The sequence below is a fragment of the Micromys minutus genome, assembly GCF_963924665.1.
Source record: "Micromys minutus genome assembly, chromosome: 1".
NCBI lineage: Eukaryota > Metazoa > Chordata > Mammalia > Rodentia > Muridae > Micromys > Micromys minutus.
Window position 1 is genome coordinate 244526721 of NC_137969.1, and position 27387 is coordinate 244554107.

A 27387-nucleotide genomic window follows, 5' to 3' on the forward strand; every position below is an offset into this window, starting at 1 on the left:
TGGCACACTTCTGGGGAAACTCTAAAACTGCACTTTAATGGAAATGCTGGCTGTCATCCCCAGTACACCGTGGGGCCTCTGAGAACGTTAGGATTAGAAGCAGCTAATGGAAGTATTCATTTGTGGGGAGCTCAGATGGCCAGGTCATAGGTAACACAGAACACAGGGTTTCAGCTGGAGTCTTGGATCTCCTTCTGGCACCATTTCTTCATAGATTCCTTCATTCTTTGGGATCTGATGGAACCAGGGTTGGCTTGAAAGACTCAACTTCAGCTCCAGGATGCAACCATGCTGACAAGAGACAAGCCTGGGGGAGCCCTGTTATATTAAATCTCCCAAAACAGCCAATCCACTAGGCCCCAAATTAGAGTACAATGCTGTAATTCTGCCAGCAGGCCAGCTTTGCCCCCAGCCATGGAAGAAAAAAAACAATAACATCCACCTATTTCCAGGAGGGTGAAACAAGCAGTCTTTGGGTTCTTGGAGCTTCTAGAACCTTCTGGAACTGTTGGGTTTGGCCTCTAGTACACACTCTGCCACAGGCCATTCTTCTCTTGAACGTTTAAGCCCAAGTGTATTTTAAGATAAATTGGCCCCACATGCCTCCTATTCATTTAAACTGAACTCATCGGTGATGTTTTGAAAGAGCAATCCAATGGCCAAGAGGCCTTCTAGGCTGCTTTTGTCAAGACTTTCGGTGCCTTTTTTTTTTTTTTTCTTAGAAGCAGGAAGCCACATTTAGACAATGACAACTAAAAAATATAAGCCTTAGGGACTTGGGTCTAGTTCCAAATCTAGCACCTTGGAAACCAATGGGATCAGAAACCATGAGGCAAAGCTTCTCAGCCTCTGTCACAAGGCAAGTGAAACCTGTGCTGTGCTGAGCCTGGGTCAATGGTCCTGCATCTCCACTCTGCCCTGCTCTTGACTCCTAAGCCTCCTCACAACCAGAATGCCTGAACTGGAGGTTTCCGTCTAGCCTTTGAGCTCTAGAAAGAACCTAGCTGAAGGGATTTGTCCTTTTCCCCAAGCTTCCAAACTGAAGCCTCTATGCCACTTGGGTAGGTGTTATTACTGTTACCTGAGCCTGACAAAAGGCTCATCGTTGAACATGGTTTAGAATGGGCTTGGTCTTAGTTAGGGGGAAAAGGTGAGGCAGAGCTGTGTGGTGGAAGGAGACACACTCAGTGGATAAGGAGACAGGCTGAGGCTGCTCAGATGTAGGTGGTTGTGGTTTTTGCCTCTGCTGAAGAATCTGAGAGCCCATTGAGTTGGGGATAGTACATGCTTTTAATTCCAGAAGTAGGAGGTAGAGGAAATCAGATCTCTAAATTCAAGACCAACCTAGTCTACATAGTGAATTTGGGGCCAATCAGGGCTACATAGTAAGATTCTCAAAAAACTAATAAACAAAACGATACACACACAGTCTATGCCTACAATCAAAACACAAAAACCGATCTATTGCCTACTAACCTGGGGGCCCAGGGGACAAATCTGGGTATCTTGAAGGCATTTATCACCAAGAGGTAGGACAGGAGCCTCCATAGCCCAGTCCTACAGGTGTGTCTTTGGGTCTCAGGGAGCACATTTTCTCCTCCTGTTGCCTCCTATCCAATCCTAGGAATGGCCATGTGGGCAGCCATCTAATCTGGTCTCTTTTCTCTGCCTTGTGCTCTTTACCTCTGCCTGAGAAAAAAAAAAACCTAGAGCTCCTGATCAGGGAAGGGGTGATAAGATTAAAGAGTTCTGGAAGGTGCTAAAGGCAAGGTAGCTAGCACTTGGGCCACACTAGTTCCTCTCTCTGTCTCTGTCTCTGTCTGTCTCTCTCAGTCTCTGTTTCTCTCTGTTTGTCTCTCTCTGTCTCTCTCAACAACTCATCCTTAATTCTGCTATTTATTCCTCTTTAACAAATCTTGATGCTCAGGCCCTGCCTAGGACCAATAGCATCAGTTTCTTGGGATGGATCCTGCTTAATCAGGCTTCCCTCTACAGAGGGTTAAAGGCTACTCACTGGCTTACAGAGATTTGAATATGTTCTGGCCTATATTCTGGGCCCTGTGCCCTCTGTCCTCTACCCTCTGCCCTTGGAAAGAACCCACAACAGAGCACATGAGAGAGCAACTATGAGAAATCTTGGGGTGGATGCTGACCCTCACTTCTCCACCACCCTCCTTTCTCACCCCACCCCATTTGTGCCATCTTGATTCAGTTATGAAGAAGGTTTCTGTCCCTCAGAGACCTTTCCAAGCCACCACACAGAATAAACCAACCCCAAGCACTAAATTATCCATGGTGTCAAAATTAACCAAACATGAGGGGGTTTTTTTTTCAAATATTTAATTAGTCTGGATATCTCTGTCTTCCAACCCAGTTGGGTAAAAACTCTTTAAAAAGCATGATTAAGGGGTCTTTATAAAAACTGGGGTAAGATGCAGGAAAGGCTGAGGTTGGAAAGACTGAACATAACATGTATCTGAGGCCTTTGGAAGGAATGCTATCACTTTAAAAACTCAAAAGTGAACAAGAAAAGGTTAAACACTCATACAAATTTTAAGGACAACTAGAACTTCTTTTATGTTGAAAATACCAGACGTGATTTTAAAATAGACTCTTTAAAAACCTTCGATCCTGCTGTGGCGTGTTCCCATAGCCTTCTCAGCACATGCAAGAAGCAAACTAGCTATACCCAGCATTTCCCATGAGCTCATGAGGACTTCTGCAAAGCAGCAATGCAGCAAGAGATGGAGGAAGGAGAGGAAGAGGTGAGAACAAGCCACTCAGTCTTTGAACACAGACCCCAGCAAACCTAATCTATTTCCTTAAAAAATAAAATAAAAAGTCGAAATAGTGGAAGGCCGTGAAGAGTCACTGGCGACCTCACATCGGGGGTCAGAGAGAATACTTTTAGATAACTGCATCATAGAAACTGGGGGGCAGGGTGTCCTTCAGAGTAACAGTCTGCAATAGTACAGGTAGGGGTTAGGATGCTAGGCTGATGCCCCAGGCAGATGTTCAGCAGGAAGGTGCAATGTCTGTCTCGCTCTCATTCTTGCTGGTTTCCTCTCTCCTCCTATCCCTCGGTGCTGGTGAACAGCAGTGTCAGAGGCCTTAGCCCGAGGCTCAGAACGGATACTGTGACACATATATCCGCAGTCGGATCACAGAGCTGCCTCTGAAGTTGATAACGGTGTTGACGGTGATCATCTCCAAGTCCAGCTGGATGTCCCGAGGCCCTTTGATGGGGCGTGTCATCACCAGGGTGGCGCTGATGGGCCCCGTTTGCTGTGAATAGAACAAGGGGCATGACTCAGAAATGATACAATGTTAGCGGAAGGGATGGCTCGGGCAGCGGTGAGGATGCCGTCTTAGCCTGCTTCAGTGAAGCTGGGTCACCTGGGCACCTCGGTGGTGCTGAGCTTTTGCCCAGCTTTGCCCACTCTGTACCTGGTAGGGTCTCACCTGTAAGATCATTTCCTAAGGCAAGCCTTCTCTGATTCCCCGGTCTAAGGCAGACCCTGCCACGGGGGCTTTAGCTTTGCACATGAGAGAATTATTGCTGTAGATCGAGAGGAAGATTGTATTACTGTATAATCATGTGTGCTGCAGCCTCAGTTCATGTCTGCATCCCTAGAACACAGCGTGGTGCCATTGTTTAGAAACATGGACTTTTCGTCTCCACCAAAGACCTATTGAGCCAGGATCTGTAGCTTAACAGGATCCCAGGTACTTGGTGGACACGCAGATAATTTAAAAATGCTGTCCTAAGAGCACCAAATTCTAGGGTGGGCTGGGATGCATTTATGTAAGGATTATCTTAAAGTTAAATTTCATTACTCCATTCTATATGCAAACAAACTGAGGCCTAGTGGATTAAATAACTGATTGGGGTCATCCAGGGGTAGAGCTGGGGAGTTCCATTTCATTCATTGTAAACCTCCACCCCCTTTTCATTATTCAGTAATTATCAGAAGAGGTGATGGGCTTTGAGTCTTCTCCTTTGTGATGCCCAAAATAGAGGTACCTGAGACCAACGCAACAGACAAACACAGATGCCTGCAGCGGGAAGAACGTGTGTGAGAACACAGACAGGCTGAATAATCACTTCCCAGAAGCTGCAGTACCCAGGAAATGAAAGGAACAAACTTCCTGAAGTCAAGGACCTTGGCCTGGATAAAGGCACACCAAGCATTTACTTTGTCTCCATAAAGAGAGGGTTCCCCATAAAGCTTGGCACCTCCTTTAAGATGGGATGACAGAGGTGGGGTTGGCAGTCAGGAGTGGGCCAAGCATTAGGCCCGCCTTATCCATTGGGCTATCAGCAGTTACAGCTCTGCAGTTCCCTCCTGGCACTAGCTTTCGGTCAGCATCCACGTAATTGGTACCTCCTTGTGCAGGTACCTTGTGCCAACTTCCTTCTCAGCCCTCTCAAAACCCCAGAGCCCAGGGCCAGGACGTCAGCAGGGACAGCTGTGCAAGGAAAATGGTCAGAACACTCACACATTCATTCATTCTTGCCAGCAAACATTCACTGTTTGCTTCAACAAAGGCCAAGGGTGTTAAAGACCTCGACCTGAAGGTGTCTGTGAAGAAGACAATTTGCAGAGGTGCATGTCTGAAGGGGGAGTAGAGCAGGGAGAGGCTGCCAGGCTACTCCTTGGAACAGTGTCTTGAGTGTATGAGCTAGTGCTAGACCCTTGGAAGTCATGAATGCTGGCTAGGGGGGCCAGGGCCGTTGCACCCTGGAAAAGGCATGCCCGTGGCACCTGGAAGTGCTCAAGTGCCTGCTAGGACTGAGGGCAGCCACCTCCCCCACCAAATTCAGCTTTTAAGGTACTACTAAAATACCTGCCCTAAGAATCCTGGTCATTTGGTGACTTTGGTGACCGCTACTTCAAAACAATGAAGAGAACGTATCTCATAGATGGGACATTAGTCTAGTATGTATGAAATCCTGGGTCTGATCCCTAAGATCTTACACACCCCAAAATGAGGCCCATATGAGGCCAGGCACATGGCCACAACTTTTGCCCATTTCCTACTTAGCCCTAAACAGTAAATAAGTTAAGACTATGACCTTTATATCCTGTAAGGTCACGCACGAGTGTAATACTAGAGTATCTGACCCTAAAAGGCTCTTCAACCAACAGGTCCTCTGGTTCTCCATTTCCTGCCGTTGCATGGCATGTATTTGGCTTGGCATGTGTTTGGCTTTGTTAGTTTGTTCCACATGTGAACCTCAGAGTACATTCTTGGGCAGAAGCCGTATCATGCTTGTGTCTGAATTCAGTACCTGACTCAACTCTACTATAAGTGAAGGTACAAGAAGAGGGCAAGTGGGTGACCAAGGAAAGTGTGGAGTCAACCCAAAGGATAGCCCACCTGATCCCTGTCACCGTGGGCTAGACATAATGTGGCACAGTCTAAACAATACTCCTCTTTCTTCTAGCTCTAACTGTACCTCCGAGCCCACTAGTAAACGCCAATACAGGCTTCCACCCAACGTTCAGTTCCTTACAGACTGCACATGGGGTTCCATAGGCTGTACCTGTAGAGATGCATGTGCATGCATCATCCTTGGGTGTGTGTGTATAACATATGTTCATGTGTGTATGCACACACCTGTAAGCATGTATGCATATGTTTGAGTGTGGATGGGTGTGTGCATGTATAACTGGAGGTGTCCATAGCTTGTCTGCTGACAGAATGCTACTCCCAAGTGCTTCTTATAAAAGTCAATCGGTATGGGAAAACCTGAATGGCCCCTTGATGCTCCAGTTCCCCAGGTAGCATTTCCAACTTTTCCAAGCTCTCAGGGATAGTGGCTTTCCTACAACTGCTGTAAGCAGTAGCAGTGGCAATAGCAGTGTCTACTTATTTAATTCTTTCTGTTGCTATAGGATGCTCTTCTTAGACCTTAACACTATAAGGGTAAGTGAAAAAATACTCCACATTCCAGGTCCTGAATAATGGCTGCCAGTCAGGTTGCCAGGGCAACCTGCCAACTTCACCACTGAAAGTCTATGTGGACTATAATGGCAGGAAGAGAGGTTTGATGTGTCAAATAGCCAGCCAGAGACCCTACTGCCCATACAGGGAAATGGCCAGTGGGATACCCATAGGCAAAATCATCATCATCATCATCATCCAACATGGTGTAGCAGGAATTTGAGTGTCTGCCTCAAAAAGGACACGACTCCTGGCTACAATAACAAGATATAAACCCTGGATGTCCATCTCACTCCTGTGCCCTATCTATCTAATCCCTGCCCGTCTTGTCAAGGAATGTCCCTGGAGTCAAGGGACATTACAGAAGCAAGCTGAGATGATGCCACCTAGGTGTGCACAGTTCGAAGCAGCAGGGGAGAGAATGGGCAAAGTGCTTGAACAGTTCCACGCCCTGCCCTTCAGCCCTGCACGTTTGACAAAGTCATTCCATGTTCCAGATGCCATGCTAAGTGAATGACTTCAGCTAATCCTAAAGCAAATAACACTAGGATCTTCTCTAGAGATCAGGAAATTGAGACTGAGAGCAGTTAGATAACAGGGTTGAGAAAAACTGGAGAAGCCCCAGGCACAGGACTTGGCTCAGTCACCGTGAACAAAGGAGAGCGGCCTCCAGAGCAGGGTTCTGAGCTCTGGACGAAGTTGTGCTCAAAAGCCCGTTGAGCCTACCAGTTTCAGTGAGCTCCTCTCAAACCCTGCGGCTTCCCTGAGTCTCACCCAAACCTTTGTTCTGGTCTCAGGAGCAGTCTTGGAGACCTTGGCTACCTCCCTGATCTTTAAGTCCCTTTAGATTTTTGTGGCAAGTCTATGTTCCTGTGTTGCTTCTATGTCTCTTCTGAATAAAAGTTTTACAAAAGCCTGCAGGTCCTTCTTGGTCATAGGCAGATATAAGCTACATGCAGCTTTGAGCTCAGTGTCCAGTGTTCCTTAGCTGCCATGGCAGTATGGGCCCAGAGGAAGTTCCAAAGGATGGGGTCTTGATCCTGGCCACTCCATTTAAAGCAAAGTATCCTTTTCTACTGTCCCTGGGCACCTCTGAGGCTGACCACCAGAGTGACAATGGGGCCCAGGGAATTTTATCGGGTGGTGTTCAGAGAAGTGACCTGTTGCCTGGACAGGGAAGCTTCTATGGAGCTCCTGATCTGCTTAAGGCTGGAGGGGAACTGGGGCAAGAAGAATTATTGGTGAAGTCTTAAATTCCTAAATGGGGAGGGGCATCTCTTTACCCCATAAGTGGGACTCCTGTGTTTCCAGATGAAGGACACTGGTGGGCTGGGCTTACGTTGAGAGGAAAGTAAGCCCACCAAGACTTGGCAGGGTGGGTTTCTTGCACACACCAGTGAATATTAGCTGGAGGAAGAATAGACACACGCACACACATACACACACTCAGTAACACACATGCAACATCCACTCATCTCTTTCATCTTGCAGAAAGTCCTCCATTGCCTCTGCCAAATTCTCCCCCAAGCCTTTGATCCTTCTGCTTCGGTCTGGGCCAGCTCTAAACCAGCTCCACAAGTCAGGTAGTCACACATGACCTGAGTCTGTTAGGTCATCGCTGATAGTGGACAATGTTAGCAAAAATACACTCGTTCCCAAGATTGACAGCTCCAGAGGCAAGTATTGAAGGGGGTCAGGGAAGGGCATTAAGTTCAAAGGTACAGCTCTGTCACAGGCCCTTGATGGGTCTCAGATTAAATACACGAACCATCCATAAGCCTATTATTCTGAGTATAGCTCCTAATGGCGACTCTAGGGGATCATGTACAGGTTCCTGGGTTCATAGTGGGGTTTCAATCCAGGCAAGATGTAAATATTGTAAGAAAATAAAAGAATTTTGAAGATGATTTAAAGAGTCTGAACCAGGTGCTCCTGATCACAAGGCTCTCTGTAAGAGAATGGAGGGGGGGGAGGGGTTCTCCTCCATATGCAAATGAGGAAGCTGGAATAATGATGTGTAGAACAGAGTGGCCAGGCCACAGTCAGGATGTGCTGGATAGGTTTATGTCAACCTGACACAAGCAAGAACCACTGGAGAGAAGGGAGCCCCAACTGAGAAAATGCTTCCATAAAATGGGATGTAGGCAAACCTGTAGGGCATTTTCTTAATTGGTGATTTATGGGAGAGGTCCTGGGTTTTATAAGAAATCAGTCTGAGAGAGCTCATTAGGAGCAAGCCATAAGCAGCATCTTATGTGGCCTCTGCATCTGCTCTTCCCTTTAGGCTTCTGTCCTGTTTGAGTTCCTGCCTCAACTTCCTTCAATAATGAACTATAATGTGGACGTTAAGCCAAATTAACCCTTTCCTACCAGTTTGCCTTGGTCCTGATGTTTCACAGCAATAGAAATCCTAACTGAGACACAGAACATGTAGTGACCACCAGAAACTAGAAGACACAGGAAATGCTTCTCCTATAGACATGGGACATACAGCCCTGCAATGCATTGGTGCAGATACCGCAATAATTTCAGACATTTTGAATTCCATAAGTATAAAGAAAAATATTTCTGTTGTCTTAAGCTGCCAGCTTTGGGGTCATTTGCTACAAGAGCCACAGAAAGGAATATCCTGTCATGTACATGTGTGTGTGCTTGTATACATGTAGGTGTTATGCATATGTGTGTACATGCATGTAAAACAAGAGGTCAACATCAAGTGTGTTTTTCTTTCTTAATCACTCTCTACCCTTCTTCCCCACTGAGACAAGGTCTCACTATAGCCCTGGATGGCCTAGACACTGCAATGTAGACCAGGCTAGCCTGAACTCACAGAGATCCATCTACCTCTTTCTCCACAGTCTGAGTGCTGGAATTAAAGGGATGCCATCATACTTGGCTCCATTTCTACTTTGAGACAGGGTCTCTCACTGTGCCAGAAGTTCACCAATTCAGCTAAACTGGTTGTTCAGTGAGTCCCAGGGATCCCTGTCTCCAACTCCAGTACAGAGAGCTCCGGTATATGGTGCTGATTTCACCATCTGAAACAGGTCATCTATAGAGATGAAGCTCTAGGACCTTCCCCCGGCCAAGTGTTTACGTGCATAATAAATATGACAAAAATGGTCATAGACCAGGGTAGGTAAGTCACTCCAGGAACTGAAGAGATGACATGTCACATATATGTCACAGTACTAAAGGTATATCCACAGTGTGGTATTTATTAAAGGTATACCCACAGCATGATATTGAAGGTATATACACGACACAGTACTGAAGGTATTATACATAACACAGTACTGAAGGTATATACACGACACAGTACTGAAGGTATATACATGACACAGTACTGAAGGTATATATACACAACACAGTATTGAAGGTATATACATGACACAGTACTGAAGGTATATACACAACACTGTATTGAAGGTATATACACAACACAGTATTGAAGGTATATACACAACACAGTGTTGAAGGTATATACACAACACAGTATTGAAGGTATATACACAACACAGTACTGAAGGTACATAATTCATTACACAAAGTAAACACATTTTAGGACATGTGCTGTAATGTTTTCAAACTTTTTAAAATGTTGTCTAAGCTGGTTCATATCATAACCACAGGTGCTAAACAGCACTTGAGATGTGACAAGTGCCAGGGAAGACATTATTACTTCATGATAATCCATTCAGATTTTAAGAGTGCCAATGCCTACTGCGTGGACAGTCAGCAGAGTCCACACTGAGAACTATGTCTTCCTTTTTCTTTCCTGCTGCCGTGTAAGTACGAGGATATAGAGATGTAGGGTGGTTTTTCCTTAATGCTTGCTGGATTTCAGCTTTTAAATAAGCATAGTGTGCGTATAGTATACGTGTCAAAACGGAAATGAATGTGTAAGCAAAGGAGTGGAGTCTCTCATAGTTTTGAAACTAAACCTGTGTCATGGCCTAACTTCTCCTTTCGCAGAGGAGGCTCCTGGGACACAGGAAGGAAAACCATGCAGAAAGAGATGGGTGAGAATCTCTAGGTACTGGGCTCCTAACTTCATTTCTTTCCACATTTCCCATGTGATCTATATGCTTACCTGCTGCCATGAAATGTGACTATAGACTAGACCACACAAGGCTGTTGTTAAAGATAGAAATCACCAGGTAGAGGATAGAGGAAGAAGGTGAAGAACAATAGAATGAAGACAATCAATATTGACCTTTGGCCTTGACAACACACACACACACACACACACACACACACAGCAGCCTTTGTTAAAAATGGCAGCCATTGTTAACCATGGTGGGCGGCCATTGTTAGTGATGGCAGCCATGGTTCCTACTTCCTCTTACCCGCATGTAGAACTCTCGACCTTCATTGCCAGATTTGATCTGGAAAATATAATAGGCGCCAGGGTAGCGGGTTGTTGCTTGCATCTGGAAGATGTCAGCAGGAACAGAGCGTCCTGAAACCACATCCATGTCCCGAAACAAGATGGTGAAGGGCTGGTCTCTGCAGCCGGTATTCTCAGCAGGACACATACAGCGGCTGACAGGAGAGAAACCATGTGTGTGCTCAGTAAATTCTTTCCAGGCAGTGGTGTAACTGGAGATCATCTCTGCTCCCAGTTCTAATCTGAAGGCTCTCTAGAATGTAGCTGAGCTCTGCTTCCTAGACCGTAGCTTTCTCTGGCATCAGATATTCTGGCTACTAAAGGATTTAATTGGCTCTCTGGTCCTCAGGACACTGAAACATTCTTCGTTATGCTTCACATGTGTCATGTATTCAGACATGTCCTGATGGTCATGGAGCCCTCACTTCCCAGTCAAAAACATGCATTAAAAATATTTCAAAGTGGAGGCTGGAGAGATAGCAGTTAAAAGCACTGGTTGCTCTTCTAGAGGACCCAGGTTTGATTCCCAACACCCACCTGGCAGCTCACAACTGTCTGTAACTCCATTGCCAGGGTGAGCTGATGTCTCTTCTGGCCTCTGTAGGTACCAGGCATGCATTATATATGCATATGGGTAACAGGCAGGCAAATGCCCATATACATTTTTAAATGAAAACTGTATTAAGGTGATGGTTCTCAAGGATCCTTCACACTCTCTCTGTGTACTCAGCATGCAGGGACAATAATTGAACCAGTACCCAAGGGCTCAGACTGGACATTTCAGAAATTCAGCATTAGGTAACACCATGCCCTCAAGGAGCTTACCTTCTAACAGGAGAAATACAAATATTTCGAGACAAACATTTATAATATAAAAGTGGATCATTTCTAACCCTAGGAATAACAACCCAACAGAAAGCCATAGGCATCTGTTGCCAAGGAAGGTCTAATAGAGACACCTGCTGGCTTACCCATCTTCCCTCCAAGCCCGAAACCCCCCTAATGGGGCAGAGTTCAAAACGGGAGATGGAGACAAAGAGGCATCTGGACTTAGAATTTAGTTTGGAGGTGGAACTGACAGTTTTTGCAGGTAGACTGGAAGTTAAGGGACAATGACCTAAAAACAACAGTGTTAACCCTTCAGTGCTGGCCGCCTTGTCAGTCCTCTCTCTCCTGGGCCCTCGATGGCCTCCTACCAGACTGCTCTCTGTCAGGCTTAGTCACATCATCTCCTGCACACACTCCAGCGGTTGCTCCATGAAGCCTGAATGACAACTGGACTCAAGTTTTAGCCTGTATGGGCTCTACGAGCCTTCTGGATTTGTCCACCCTGTCCCCCAACTTTCTCAGGTCACTGCTCTTTACCCTTCCTTCCTATGGGGAAGGAGCTAAACTTCGCGTGGTCCCTGTGGGCTTACAGGCCGCCCCGGCTTTAATTTCCTTTATACATGCTGCTCCCAGGCTCTTCCAGACTCTCATTAGTTAACATAAACTTCCTGCCCTATCCAAAGGTCATTCTCTCTCTCAGTGAGGCCTTTAGATTCCCAGAACAGGTTCAACTTCCTCTTCCCTTGTCTATAAACGACATCCTTTCATAAACCAATCTGCTGGCTGTCTTTCTCCTGTCCCAGGCTTTTGCTGGGTCTCAGGAAGTCCACATTGCCAGGAATGAGCTCAAACTGGAATGGAGGATTTCTGGTGCCTGGATAAAAGTGAACATTCCTCTGGAACTTGTGGAACAGGTTCCCCCCCCCCCACCCCGCCCCAAAAGGCATCCCTCCCTGCAGTTTCCACCTTCTCTGCCACCTCTGGTCACCCTCTCTCAGGCTTTCTCCTGCTGGCTTGCTAGCTCCTGCTCTCTCTGGTTTTCTCCCGCTCTCTGGCTTCCCTTGCCCTGACCATGTTTAACCTGTTTCTCTCTGCTCTGGACTCTTGCAGCTGTCACTGGATAGTTCCTCTCTCTTACTCACAGTGAAAAAAAAAAACCTTCCACCATAATGATTTCTGTACTGTGCCTTCTCCCACACCCCCCCGCTAAGCTCCGCAAGAGCAAAGCCACAAGACCTAGCACAAGGCAGAGCACCACCAATAGTCAGCAAGCAAAAGACTACAAACGAGTCATCAAAGTATCGTTCTGTTAAGACTGCAACTGAGCAGCCAAGGCAAAATATCCCCAGTGCCAAAATGATCACATTAAAATGTCACATGTCAGAGAGAAAATAATTGTTTCCTAAAAGAAAGTTGGAAAGGGGAGTGATGGCTCCCAGCTGAAGAGGATCTCGAACAGCTGGGAGAGGGGCACTGAGCAGAGATCTGAAAGATGGGATGGGCCTGGCCACGAGGGGATGGAAGAAATGCCTTCCATCTGGCAGGAAGTGTATGCACAAGCACTGGGAGGCTGGGTCCACTGGGTGTTGGTCAAGGTGAGAGCACATCCTGGTCCAGCTGGCAGTCCTGTGCAGGACTCCTGAGCAGGCAAGGAGCTGGAAGCAGGTGGCCATCACGTGGTCCTGGGGCTTAGAAGGAGGAAGTTAGCAAATATTTTCAGGGCAGAGGTTTCACTGGTAGCATCTAATCAAGCCTGCTAGTTGGACAATAGCAGTTCCCAAACAGACAAAAATCAGAGGAACCCAAACACGGAGAGTGGCTTAAGGCTCTATTGGGCTACTTGGGGACTTAAAATTTCTTGGAAGTATAGCTTGTGACAACACCTCTGAGGGAGCCTCCAGTCCTGACTTTGTCTTCTTCTTTGTTCCGTTCTTTGTAAACACAGCACGAATCTCATTGGTCAGCCCTGGATCTTCTTTGAGAGAGGAATGGGATGGGTGTGGCTGATCCAGTCCCTCATCCCCACTGTGAGGGTTTGGAGTTGCTGGGGGGGAGGGGGCTCTGAGCTGACCGGAAAGCAAGACAGATGTGCATGTATGTGCTGTATGCTGTGCACATATGCTTTACATGCAGGATGAGGAACAGAGAAGGGGAAACACAGAGAACTCCAGGCCTGCAAAACACACTCCAGTAACCATCATCTTGTTGAAGCTGTCTTCTCTTTTCTTAAAAAAATATTTATTTACTTTATATATATGAGTACGCTGTAGCTGTCTTCAGACACACCAGAAGAGGGCATTGGATCCCATTACAGATGGTTGTGAGCCACCATGTGGTTGCTGGGAATTGAACTCAGGACCTTTGGAAGAACAGTCAGTGCTCTTAACCACTGAGCCATCTCTCCAGCCCCTGAAGCTGTCTTCTCGATGTTATTACTAACCATGTGACAATTTAGTAATCAGTCTGCCTTTAGGACTTCAGAAACTTGACTAGGGCAGATCTCCTGACTCCTTGGCTCAGGAAACCTCCTCTATAAAATACTGACACCCTCCTGAGCTCCTTCCACTTCCCAAGGATTAGCCTTGACTTACTTATCACCAATCAGCAGATAAGGCTCCTCACAGCGGATGGGGTCAATACATTTGAAGCCCCCTTGTAGATTGTAGCAAGTCTGCAGTGGAGTGCATGTGTGGTTTCGGTGCTCACACTCATTGATATCTGAAACACAGGGTAGAGAAGAGGTATGCTGTTAGCCCTGGACCAGCTGTTAGGGTTGGGATGAGAGTCAGAGTCACCTGCATCTTGTCATCCAATATGGCAGCCACTGGCTCCACACAGTTATTGCGCACTCAAAACATGGGTAGTGAAAATGGAGATGTGTTTGTTACAGGAAATAGAAACACAATCTCTATGATTTAGTAAAGTATATATATATATATATATATATATATATATATATATATATATATATATAGCATCTTATCAGTGACTTTTATATTGAGTATATGTTAAAACTATAAAATGTTTGGACCCATGACTTTAAACAAAATATTAAAAGTAACTATATCTGTTTGTCTATATTATTTTTTAATGTGGCTAGTAGATAAGGTAAGCCAAAGGGGCCACATTTATAGTCACTTGAGTGACATTTCTGATGTTCATCTCCACCATGAACAAGTCTTGCTTGTTATTGGGAATAAGATTAATAATGGGGCAATCATTCTGCAAGGACTCCAGTAGCTACAGTGCAGGACTGTCAATCTGGGGAAGACTTAGTCATTCTGTATTCAGGGTCTAGACCCTCTGAGGGACCCAGTATTTAATATCTAGGAAGTCGGAGAGAGTCAGCTAGACAAGCTGCCTCCAAGGGAACACGAGAAAGCCAACACTGATCACTCAGTGGGGTCAAGCTACAAAAGGCCTTGGTTAGGTCCAAAGCAATCATTCTTGGGGTTGCATAGGTCTATCTGCCTGGCAAGATAGAGAGCATCCCTCAGAAAGTGCCATCTACCTCTACTGACTTCATTATAGGCATGGAAATAGCCCTTCTTCTGGCCAGAGGACAGGTTACTCAGAGAGAAGAGAAAGATACCCATCCTGCCCAAAGCTGCCAGGCCCGACCACACCCAACCCTGCCATCTTCCTGAAGCAACAAGATTCCATGGGAGGGGACATCCAGATGCCCATCTGAGTCAGCTCCATCCAGCCCCCTCTGGACAGTCTTACCCTGGCAGCTTCGGTTATCTTCCAACAAGACGTAGCCTGGGGGGCATGAGCAATAGTATGAGCCCGGCTGGTTCACACACTCGTGTTGACAAAGGAACTCCGAGAAGCTGCACTCATCCATATCTGAGAACGACAAGGTATAGCTATTGATTATTTTTACAGACTACCTCTCTTTCCGAAGAGACAATGACTTCAGTTCTGTGAGGTTGCCAATTTACTTCTTGATCACACCTACTGATGGTGAGCTTACCCCCCCCCCGGGCCCCCGTGAGGACACCCATTGTTATTTGTGGCAAGGAGCAGAGCAGGTACAGTGCTTCTGGCGGCCTGACTGCCTCAGATGTTCCTTAGAACAGAGGTACAGCAGCCTGGAGCCAGCCTGGAGCCATCCTGCAGAGGAGGGCAGGGGGCAGCACTATCCAAACAATGCTGCTCTACCATTACTCTGCATAGACCTTGGCAGCTGACATAGGAGCAGGCATTCCAGGAAGGCCAGCTCTTGATCACACACAGAATTTGGCAGTGCAGGCCCCATTTTCGCCTCATTTGACAGGCATGCCAAAGAAAACATGTTTTGCTTGCATTTGTTGCTTCCCGAAAACTTGCCTTCGATGGTTTCCCCATGTGACATGTCCTCGGACTACTCTGTAACTTACAGACCACCCCGAGAGAGTGTTGGCATGAAGGGGACTGTCACTTGGTCTTTGAAGAACCTACATATCACATGACTAATGCTTTCTTTATCCAAGAAGAGACCCCCCACCCCATCTCTCTGATGGGTGGATTTAGGATGTACTCCACTAACTGGACTTAGCATACCCCCAGTACTATCTAATCCCTAACCAGCTTTGCAGAGCAATCTGGGGACTCCAGCTCCAGACCATCATGACATGCCATCAATTGTTTCTGTGTGGTTTGCAGGTTCCATTAACTCCTTTACTAGATGTTAGTAGTGATGACTATCAAGTCGCGAGGCCTGCTGGGTATCAATCACTGCATTAAATGCTCAACATGTCACATCATACTTCATCCCCAGCTCAATCCTGAGAAAGTGTTATGACTATTCAAATTTGAATTAAAAAGGGACTTCAGCAACTAGACCAAGTCCATAGATCAAATGATTAAATAGGAGATTATAGATCTGAATGTGACATCTCAGAGCTACTCTGATGTGATGCACATGATGGGTAACATCCCCTGAGTTCAGCTGCTCAGGATGGAAAATCATCAGATGGGGGAGAGATACCCCAGCAAAGTTAGCTCCAGTGTAGGATAGGAGGAAAAAGCTCACTCCACCTCCTACTGGGTGAAAGAGGGTCCCCAACTGACTACCCTCTGGTTTGGCTTAACAGCTGCAATTCCAGAAATCCCAAAAAGTTTTCCCCCACAAAGGGCTGTGGCTCCACCCTCCACTGAAAGGCTGAAATAGAAGCCAGGCGGCTGGCAGGAAATACATCTTAGGCCATTTCTATTCTTTCATGTGAAAACCTATCTCATTTCTACTATCAGCATGGCTTAGCAAATCCTGGAAGGACATGGGGACAAGGCTTAGGAGGATCTGGTGCTGCAAAGAGGGGCTACCGCGGCTCTGAGAGCCAACTAAGAGTAACTATCCCAGTATCTAGGGAAAGTGCACAAAACACAGTCCCTAGGCTACTTCTAGCCGTCTACAAGGCCTGCTGGAGCCAGGATTCCCAGTAAAAGGTGGTATCCAGTGATCATGAAGTATATAGGTCATTCAGGATCAAAAGAGATATCCTGCCAAACTAGAAAGGATTTGAGCTTCTCATGAAGTCCAAAATCCCTAATACTTAGGGAAAATGTATTAAGACCATGTCATTGAAGAACATGGCCAATTTGTCTAGTCTTCATGACCACTCCATAAAGATAGTTATTTAACAAGGATGACACTGAGCCTTAAAAAGTTCCTCGGCCATGGGAAGTAGTGACTAACAGAGGCAGGGTTTGAACCCAACTCCATCTGGCTACAGAGTCCCTACCTCAAGGCTCTGATAGTGATCAATGAATGTTTATGGGATTTCAGGTAATTCTGGGGAGAGTACTAGTCCCATCCCATAATGCAAAGCTTTCCACATCTCTCAGTACTTTGGCCCAGACTCCCCAAGGAGTGCCATGAAGGGAATTGAAAAAGAGGAAGAAAGAGGCCTTTCATGCCTTTGGGTGTTTTATTTCTGTGTGGGGAGCTGGTATTTAGTCAGGCTGAGGCGCTGTAACTGCTTCCTGTGTCTCTGAGGATGACCTGACCCCGGAGAGAGATGACCATTTGTTTCTCGGAGCTCTGACCCGAGAACATTCCAGTCCCAAGGGAAGCTGGTAAACAAGTCTCATCCACAGCCTAGGTGGGTTCCTGTTACGATGAAACACAAGACTGGGACTCATTGCATTCTACTGGATAATTTTTACACCTAGAGCGTGCCTACTTTTATTTTAAAAAATCACAGGAAACATTATTAATGTGGACTGAACTAATTTACAATTGCAGAGGACATTAAAACTGGTGGGATGGTTCTACTTTAACAAAAAAAAATGTGCAAAAAAACAGACAGAGACACAGGGCTCATGGATCTGTGTTGTATGGGATGCCACAGACTAAATAAATATAAATAAAATAAGTTTCTTAGTTCCAAAAAGTGCTAACTTTCATGATGGTTTTTGTGAGTACCTAGGAATTTAACTTTCTGGGAGAAAAGAAAAGAAGTTAATAAGATAATTACAATAGGCTTAAGAAACTAGCCTGAGAAGAGAAGAATAGCACCTGGGCTTAGATGAAACTTATTTAAGTAGTCAATTAAACCACCACAGCTATGTTCTGGGAATAAATCGCTCAGATTCACACACTCAACTGTCGGGCTTTTATCCACTGACCCGAGACCTGTTTACTGCAGGCTAGTGCTGGACTGTGATTATTTGATTACATTCCCGAAGTATATACATGTACGTGTATGATTAATTTACTCACTGTCCTTCTAAGCTAGTGGTAATACCAATAACCCCTAGATCACAGCCCTCCATAAATATCATCTATACCATTTTCATGTTTGGGTCCAGTTCTAGGAAAAAGCAGATAACTCTCAGATCAACTGGCAAAACTGGGCGAGTTCTTCCTCTCACCAACACCACCCCAGATCCAGACACTGGCTTTTCATTAAGGTCAGACAACCAGGAAGGTAAGCCTGAACTCCACGTCTCAGGAAGTGACTCATCTTTGTTCTGTGTGGTTATGATCCCATGACACTGGAAAATGTCTCCAGCTAGACAACACAACCAGGAAACCAAAGGAAACACCTGTGATAAATCCCTGCCCCAGCCCCGGATCTCTGAACAGGTGGACAGCTCCACTGCCGGCCCATTACCGCTGCAGTGAATGCCGTCTTCCTCAAGTTCATATCCTGGGTCACAGCGGCAGATGAAGGATCCGTATGTGTTGACACAGGTCTGAACACAGGGATTCTCAGTTTCACACTCGTTCACGTCTGTATGAAACCAAAGCACACCACTATTAATGTGACCAAAAAAAAAAAACAACCAAAAACAAACAAACAGAAAACTGCACACACAAATGAGGCAGAAACATGAATTGGCAACAAGATCTATCACCAAGATCCCAGATTCCCAGGCACCGAGGATCCCCCACACAGGACCTGTAAGACCAAGATCTCATGCTCTGTGAGACTGTATTAACTAAATTCACAGGATCCAGATGAGCCTTCAGGCACTCCTATAAGGAATGCACCTCTGGCCATGCCTGAGAGGGATTATGTTGAGTAAATTAATTGAAGTGTCCAGCACCATCGAGCTTGGATCCTGGGCTGAATATATGGAGAAAGTAAGCAAGACCTCACTTTCACCACGTTCTGCTCCTTAACTGTGGGCGCCACGTGAGCAGCTCCCTCCTCCTGCCTTGTCAAGATGGGGTGGGGGGGGGACTGTAGCATTGAACCCTAAGTCCTTTGTCTTTTAAGTTGCTCCATCAGGATGCTTCATCACAACCACGGGGAAAGCAACTAGGACCATCCCCAACATGTACCCTGAAGAGCAGAGCCTCTGTATGCTCTCTTCTAAGCAGCAAGCCAGAAGGGAGATGGACATGTCCCACATGGCATCTGTGTGTGTACACTCGCACCCACCAGGAAGTCCGCTCTCCTAGCCTCACCCACAGAGTTCCCAGGCAGAACCCACTCTTTCCCAACTCTGACTTGCACCTCCCGCCCCCTCACTGACTTGTGTCAGATAAATCACCGCAGCAATTCTGAGAACCTGTTTATTATGAATAAATAGCCTCACTGGTTATTTCTTGTAACAGTTCTGCTTTCAGACCACTGCCCCTCCCCCATTCTCCGTGTTAGGTAAAGGAAAGGATTAGAAAGAGTACAGTGAGTAAAGGCAGATGCCTCCTCCTCAGTGAGGTGACGGTTGCATGTCAATACTAATGGGGTAGTGTGCCTGCATCAGTGTTCTGTACTCTGGATCAACTGCACATCAGCAAATCAATTCTGATGCTTCTGAACGTTAAGAGATCTGCCCAGTTCACGAGCTAACAAGGGCCTGGTTAGAACCACATTGTGAGTCAGGAACCTCATCACAATCCACAGGACTCATTCTGTATAGCTCATCCAGGTGGGGGACAGAGAGAAGGAGATCTTTCTGACGCTGGCATTAACTGACCCTTGGCAAGCACCTCCTCCCACATGTCACATTGTCACATGCCTATGTTGGCTCTTCTAGTTAAGAGATGCTTTTCTCCACCTCACAAGTCCAGTTAAGCCTCTTAAGGCTCTGAAAAGAGCTTAGAGTGTTCTCAGAAGTGAAGGCCTTTGTGGTAAGGAGCTTTAGAGGGGCCTCATAGAGGGGAAGGCTAATCCCATGCCCACAAAGTGCCTGCTTCCTGCCAACTCTGGAGCCCTAAGATGAAAAACAAACAAATGAACAGCCATGTAGAAAGGGTCTGGTGAGATACCAGGCTGCCCCAGTGCCCACGCACCCGCCACTCATGGGAGACTGGGCATTTCTCCATCCAGACAGGGGTGGGACTGGGCAGAAGCATGTCCCTAGTGTACTAAACCACATACCAGCTTAGACAGCCCAATGCTGCTGCACTTTGGGACTGGAGTCCTCAGTTTCTGTTCAGACACTTGCCAGTTGGTGGTGAAGGGGCTCAATACTGCTTCCATAGGGCAAAACCACTTTTGATAGAACAGAAAGGGTTAAACCCCTTGCACCCTAACTGCCTCTCTCTGCCAGATTTTCCAGTGGTTACTTCAAAATCCCGAGGGTGGGGGCACTGAGGCAACAGCTCAGTCCAAACAGTGTTGTCCTGTCAGCATGGGGACCTGAGTTCTGATCCCCGGCACCCACGGAAAACACCAGGCATGGTCGCGTGAGCACCAAGGCAGGCTGGCACGGCTCTGCCCAGAGATCAGAGGACTCATGAGGCTTACTGGCCAGCAGCCTGAATCCTGAGGGCAAGGTGCCCCGACTCACTGAGCCCTCGGTCTTCCTGTCAACTCTGCCACAATCAAGCCACCTGACTCTGACCAAGTGGCTTTACCTTTGTGTGAGTCAGTTTCTTTATCTGTGGATCATGGCCACAAACACTCTCCTGTCCGTGAGAGTATTGATAGGGCCAGTGAAGGTAACAAGGCACATGTGCTTTGAGGAGACAGGAGGTGCCAAGATTGTAAAAACTTGACCTGTCGGGCCTGCTGATGCAATATCCTGGTGGCCAAGTGCCCATGTCCAAACCTAAGTGCTGCCTGAGTATGCCGTGCCAGCCTCCTAGGGAAAGCCTGGGCTGGCACCTCCAACCCCAACCTTGGCCCCAAGAAACTGTCATCAGCCCTATGCAGCTTATCACAACAGCAAGGGAGCCTGACGCCTGCTCCCTGCTCCGGTGGGAAGGAAGGGCCCTGTTTTATTTATTTCCTCAAACTCCCGGCCCAGCTCTGTTCTCAGACAAAAAAAAAGAAAAAAAAGTTACCACTCCTTGCAAAAGGAGCCCAGGCAGGGGCTTCTTGGAACGATTAGCGGGGCCAGCTTTAGAGGAGCCCCATAAAGAATCCAGGATCAAACCCTGGAAGGCTGATGCCTTCCTGTTTATCCAGTGATTTAGATACAATTAAACTAATGGAGACATAATATCCTCTAAATGGCTGGCCAGAGGCCCGCATGCCAGAACTCACTCAAACTGTGTGACGAGGAAACGGGCCTGTGAAACCCAGAGGCAGACTCCAACAGAGGCCTCCCCCTGTATCTCCATCCAGACCCCTGCTGCGGACTGGAGGCTGGAGCCAGAAGTGGAACTCAGTCCAGATCATGGCTTACACTAGTTCTTTGGGTCTTACGGCCTTCATTGACTTCCGGAGCAGAAGCCTTCCAATAGAAACCATGATTGCTTTTCTTATAGATTAGTGTTGGAAACGATGGAGCGAAAACCAGAAAGTATCTTTATTTTAATCTACTTTGTGGAGCCTTCTGAGGGATCACGAAAGGTAACCCACCCTTGACTGTGCTGGGTAATAGGTACTCTTGATATAGAGCAGAGGAAAAATTCCTGAGGGAGCTCTGGAAACGGCCCACATTTGCACGGTGTGTAGTGTTTGCTTGGTGATTCACCGGGCGTCAGGAGCCTTGAAAGCCACTCCCAATAGCAGATACAGAGTCCCAGGCAGATCACAAGCCCCACGCTGCTGTTCTCACAGATAACCATGCCTTACTCTCTGAAATCCTCAGAGCTGTTGCCTCTGCGTCGCGGGCTCCAGTGTCAGGCTTCTAAATGCAATGCGGCATGAGGAGTGCGGACACACCTTAATGTCATGCGTTTTGCAAACATTAACTGTCAGGCTCTGTCAGGCTCCGAAAGAGATTGAATCTAGTGTATCATACTGTGTCCAAGTTACCATGCAGGCCACATACCTTGGCAAGACCTTCCATCGTCGTTGAGGGTGAAACCGGGGTTGCATGTACAGGAATAGGATCCCGGAACATTGGCACAGAGTTGCTGGCAGTAACCATAGCGACATTCATCAATATCTGGAAACAAATGCAGGCAAGCTAAGACAGGGCTCTTCCCTGAGGCCACCATCGGCCTAGTATCATTGTCCTCCTCTTCTAGAGTGGGACAGAAAGGGCTATGAAAGGAGGTGGCTGGTAAGACTGACCCACTAGGTTTCAGGAAGGATGAACCCTTTGGACCCCAGTGCTCAGCATCCTTGTAAACCTCTACTTCCCCAAACAGTCTCTGATCCATGAAAGCTGAGCCTATCCTGAAATTTGTGGCAACGTTTTTTTCTGCTTTGATTGGGATATTTCACAAGATGGTTTTTCATTCAGAACCTACTCAACTCGTATGCAGCAATAAGGCTCAATATGATGGTTCTCTATGATCCTTTCAGTACCCGGGACACGAACAAGTTAGCTTAGCATATACAAAGAATCAGCAGGAGCACTCTGGTGCACTGTCCGCCAGCTCCATTAACAATGACTGTGTCCAGATGGCAGGAACAGGACATCAGGCCATCAGGATGAGCTGGGCAGTCCTACAGTAAGATCTATGAGGATGGAGATGCAAGGATCTTTGTGCTCATCTTGGCTCTGGAGTGGACATGAATCTTCAGATGTGAACCTTTGAGCCATTGAAAGTAGCAATATGGCGGGGAGTGTATGCTTCCGGCAGAGCTGTGCCAAGTGGCCTCCCCGTAACATGCCCCAGCCTATGAGAAGCCTGATATCATTGGAAAAGCACTTTACAACATCCTGGGCTAAAAGAAGTGATGGGCTAGACAACCCACTGCTATTAGGCAGGGTGTCTCCAGGAAAAACACCATTTTCTGTTCACTGAGAGGAGAGAGTCATTGATTACACAGGCTCCACTGGGACCAGTTGATCTGACTGGAGCCTTACATCATCCCTATTGTGCTGTAGAAGCTTAATGCCCCCTCCTTGGAATCTCAGCTCTTAGAAACACATAGACAGCCCTCTTCACACCTTGATCTCTGTGCTCAGGTTCCACTACCCACTTCTAGAAAGAATTCCTCCACCACCAGCCCAGCTCAACCCACTGCCTATTTTATATCCTTCACCAGATTCTGTGCCCTGCCTTATGATTCTGTTTCGTCTCTGTCCCATTAGCTTCTAACTTGGCCCAACCACATTCCTCGGAGGTGGAAAACATTGTGACTTGTATAGTTGGTCCTCCCAAGACCCAGCTGGGAACATCACCAGTGCCTGGAGAGGCACCAGAGGAAGAGAGGGTACCCTCTCCTAGGGAGTCTTTAGGAAGCAAAGAAGCTCTATCCTTCGTTTTTCTAGAAAAGGTAAGGTCTCCAACTATGCACAGAAGGGATAGTGGGTAGCCATGAACCAACATGTTAAAGAGAAAGAAGTGTTCAGCCAACGGAAGGCATGGGATCCTCAAAAATTAAGAAAGGTCCCTGTCAGATGTGAGCACTAATGGACCATGCCATGTAGGCAAGTTATGTAGCAATGAACATCCCTCCAGAGTCCTCTGCAGAAGAGAACAATCCTCACAAGCAGAGAAGCAACATCCTCTGGCATCTCTGAGACGGACAGATCTGCCCTCTATGTGTCTATGATGAGCCCGTGTACCCTCCCCCACATCTTAGTGCCCTTTGTGGTAAGAAAAAACTCTGGCTGGAAAAGCCAGAGACATCACTATTAGACCCAACTTGTTTTAAGTTTATCCAAAATGTTCCTCCTCTTTGAGTCTGTCTCCAACTCTATAAAAGTTAGATGACATAATATTGAACATCCTTTCCAGCTCTGGAGTTCTACATGAGGAGTTCCTGTGCAAATAGCTCCCTCTCACTGGCTGGCTGACATTCAAGCCAGGAGCATCACATTTTCCATTAGAGCAGAGGTTGGTTTAATGCATAGGGACCATCGTATTCCCATGAGCATCAGCTCTTCTGTGCCTGCCTGGAAAGGAGAAGCAGGCCAAGACCAGGCAGCTTATCATGCCTCAGGGACTCTTCAGATAGGTCACAAGGAAACCCAAAGTCAGCCTCAGCCCAGAGGCCTGGAAGAAAGGTTTTTCAGTTTGGGCTTTGGCTGTTTGTTTGTTTCTACGTCAGATGTATATATTCTATACTGTTGCTTGAATTTAACTTTAAGGCAACTTGGCTAAATGCAAAACCAGAGGATAAGAAAAAAATTTGCAAAGGATAAAACTGTCAATTAGTGGTGACTGACACCTTTGGAGAGGACACAGCTGTGGGTGGGCAGAGTGGAGTAGCAGGTATCAGGGCTGGAAAGGATGGCGCTGGCTCTCCTGATCCAGCTCTGAGATGTGAAACCTTTCTGTAACTAGGCAAAGTATTCCCCTGGCTTGGGACTATTTCTTACCAGGGTAGAATAACCCTCACTTCTACCACTTCCTGGCTTAGCTGTAAGCTTCCTGAAGGCAGGAAGATTTAAGCAAATTTATGCCAAATCCCTTAAAATATAGTTTCAAAAAAACAAAACAAAACAAAACAAAAACCTAAGATGCCAATGATGGTGGAAACTTAATTTAATGGCTGGTGACACATGTGCGGTCATTTTATGGCTTTCTATACACGCCCAAAGAAAAACTTACCTGGACCTTCCTATAGTTCCCACACTGTACTGTATCCATGACAACCATCAACTCCCCAGAATTTCTTTCTGGAAGGCTTGAGGAGCTCTTACCGAGGCACTGCCCTTCCAGAAGCCAGTATCCATCAGTGCAAGAGCAGGTGTATCCTCCTTCCGTGTTGATACAGATCTGAGTAGGATTGCACTGGTGTGAGTCTGTCGCACACTCGTCCACATCTGTAACACACATATACACAAAAAATGATTCCAGAGATTGCCACTCACATCCAAGAGCCTTGGAGACACGGGAAGTGCAAGCTGTGCCTCTGTCTCAGCTGAGAGATTGCTGATAAGATCACTGGGTTACACCAGGAGCAGAGGATTCCCCTGATGGGCACTTCTGAGACACACTGGCCTCTAGAGTGGCTTTGCCCAGAGAACTACACATAGGGGAGGAAACACGGCCGTTTACAGTGTTCATCATTCTTTATCTTTCTCAGTCTCTGTCAACCTGCTCTGAACGTGCAGTATACCACCAGCTAGGACTCCTTTTGATCCGGGTCTCTCCAGCCTGCCCTTCCTGCCATTCCCTCTTTCAAGATGGCAGCTGGATTTGCTCATCAACACCTTCTCTCTATCTCTGCCAAATGGACCAGCAGCAAGTCAGAAGTACCACTGAGAGCTGCCATTCACTGTGTGGTTTGTCAGACCCTACATTTATCCTCACAGGACATGGCGAGCCCACTTTACAGCTGGGCAAACAGAGCTGAGAAAGTGTTAAAACACTTAGCCACAAGCTTAGCCCATGCCTCCTCCTGCCTGACTCAAGTCTTCTCTGTGTGGGGACAATGGAGGACACACCAGGGACCAAGAAGACGCACGAAGGACTATCCAAAGAAGTGAGCCATCTCCACAACCCACTTTGCATATGTGCCTGTTGATGCTGCAAATGTCAGACTTTCTCCTTATCCACTCAAACGGCATCTTTGGACTGAGGACATAGAATACCTGTCTAACGTGCCTGAGGTCCCGAGTTCAATCACAGATAATATGTTTGCGTGTATATAGTGGAGCTAGGAGGTTCCAAGACCCCACATGTGAGCATCTTGAGACAAGCCTTTGCATAGATAGCACTGGTTTTGGCATGCTGTGTCCTCAGGAAGCCAGCACAGCTGAACTGAATACTCAACCAGGTAAGCAGCAGTGTCCTCAGGTTAAATGACAATCCACTAACCACAACAAGCCAACACTAAGGGATAAATCCCTTCCAGACTTCAAAGTGTCAAGGTGTCTGGGTCCCATGGAGAGCCCAATCATCACTGCTCTAAGCAGGAATATCTCAAGAGTCTTGGTCCTAGGTAGTAGCACCTTCATTCCACCCTGACAAGGTCCCTGCTCAGTTCTGCTGCAAACTCCTGCCCCTACCACTCTGCTTCCCCTTCTTCCCAGCTTTGCCCATACAGCCCAGCCTCCCTGGGGAGCCAGGGAATAATGCTTGGCCAGTGGCCACTCCTGTCCCAATCCACTTACAAGCTTATGACAATAAATAATGCCACCAGCCGCCAGGACATATTTACATTTTCCCAGCAGGGAGTGATGGATGGTGATTATACCCTGGGAACAAACCTGGGAGTCTCTGTTCTTGTCCCTGCCTTGAGGACAATGGTAAGTGAATGTGACCAAAAGGAGGTGAGGAGCAGTTAGAAAGCCACGGTGACAACTCCCCAAGCCTCTGATTTTGTGTGACATGTAACATAAACAGCATGCCTGCAGAACAGTCCTATAGAAACCAAGCACAGCACACTGATCTCAGGAGGACATATAGGACTTCAACATGGGTCTATTGTACACACACACACACACACACACACACACACAGCATTCAAGTCTGGAAACAAAACCTTTTAAGTTTGTCCTTTTGCAAAACTCTACTGCTTTCTACCAAACTAAAGACTGTACTCAATGATTTTATACACACACACACACACACACACACACACACACATAATTGAATGTAAGGCCAGCAAGATGGGTCATTAATAAACAAGGTACCTGCCATCCCTAACAATTTCTGGAATTCATATGGTGGACAGAGAGAACTGACTCACACAGTTTGTCCTCTGAGCTCCACGACATAGCACAACTTCCTATATATGCACACACACATGCACACATAAGTGGCACATATACAGACACATGAATTCACACACACCCAGGCATGCACATGTACACACATGAACACACACAATTAATTTTAAAGTTTTGATTTAATCTTCACTTACTTTAAGTAACTTTTATTATATGTTTTAAATAGACCTCTCTATACAAAGTCTGTTTTGAGAACTCAGTAGATCCATAGATCCCTGAAACAAGAACACTGTTCAATCCCAGCCAGGCTTCCTCAGCCAACTAACTGACGGGATTTTGGAATGTGAAATTTTAAAGTGGCCACCACCCTGCAAAGCACTGTCAGCTTACACACCTGACGGAGGAACCCAAACTGAAAATGTTCAGTCTGTGATTCCACAAGGGGGTGAAGGAGGCTTTGCAGAGTCTAGCTCAGAGCTGAATTGCTTACATTAAATACATCTGACTTAAATAGCAGAAGGAAAAATACATAGAATGGCTCCAAGGACATTCTTTGGCAGGGTGTCATTTTCTGCATCAGTGGAAAAGCACGAGTTATGGCAACCTGAGCAGGTGTCATTATCCTGTGTGTAATCATATCTGTTTCCTTTCCCGAGTGATAGTTAGGAATGGGCTCCTCAGAGAAAAGAATGCTGAGAGAGTACACTTATTCATTCATGAATTCATTCTTTATGCTGTGTGGTGTAGGTGAGTGTGAGTTTGTGTGTGTGAGTGTGTGTGTGTGTGTGTAAGCATGTATGAGTGTGTGTGTAAGT

The 27387-nt window shown here is 46.6% G+C and overlaps 1 protein-coding gene across 2 annotated transcripts in view; it reads right to left on the reverse strand.

Moving 5' to 3' along the window:
- Positions 1–2364: 2364 nt before the first annotated feature.
- The window catches only part of FBLN5 (fibulin 5), a 65927-nt gene continuing 40904 nt past the window's right edge, over positions 2365–27387 (reverse strand). For both annotated transcript variants that reach the window (XM_080936289.1, XM_080936288.1), the window contains exons 5-11: positions 24599–24721; positions 21827–21943; positions 18268–18387; positions 14894–15016; positions 13759–13885; positions 10299–10494; positions 2365–3285 (exon numbers count right to left, since the gene is read on the reverse strand). In XM_080936289.1, coding sequence (XP_080792415.1) covers positions 3124–3285; positions 10299–10494; positions 13759–13885; positions 14894–15016; positions 18268–18387; positions 21827–21943; positions 24599–24721 — 968 coding nt within the window. In that variant the 3' untranslated portion in view covers positions 2365–3123. The remainder of the gene's footprint in view (positions 3286–10298; positions 10495–13758; positions 13886–14893; positions 15017–18267; positions 18388–21826; positions 21944–24598; positions 24722–27387) is intronic.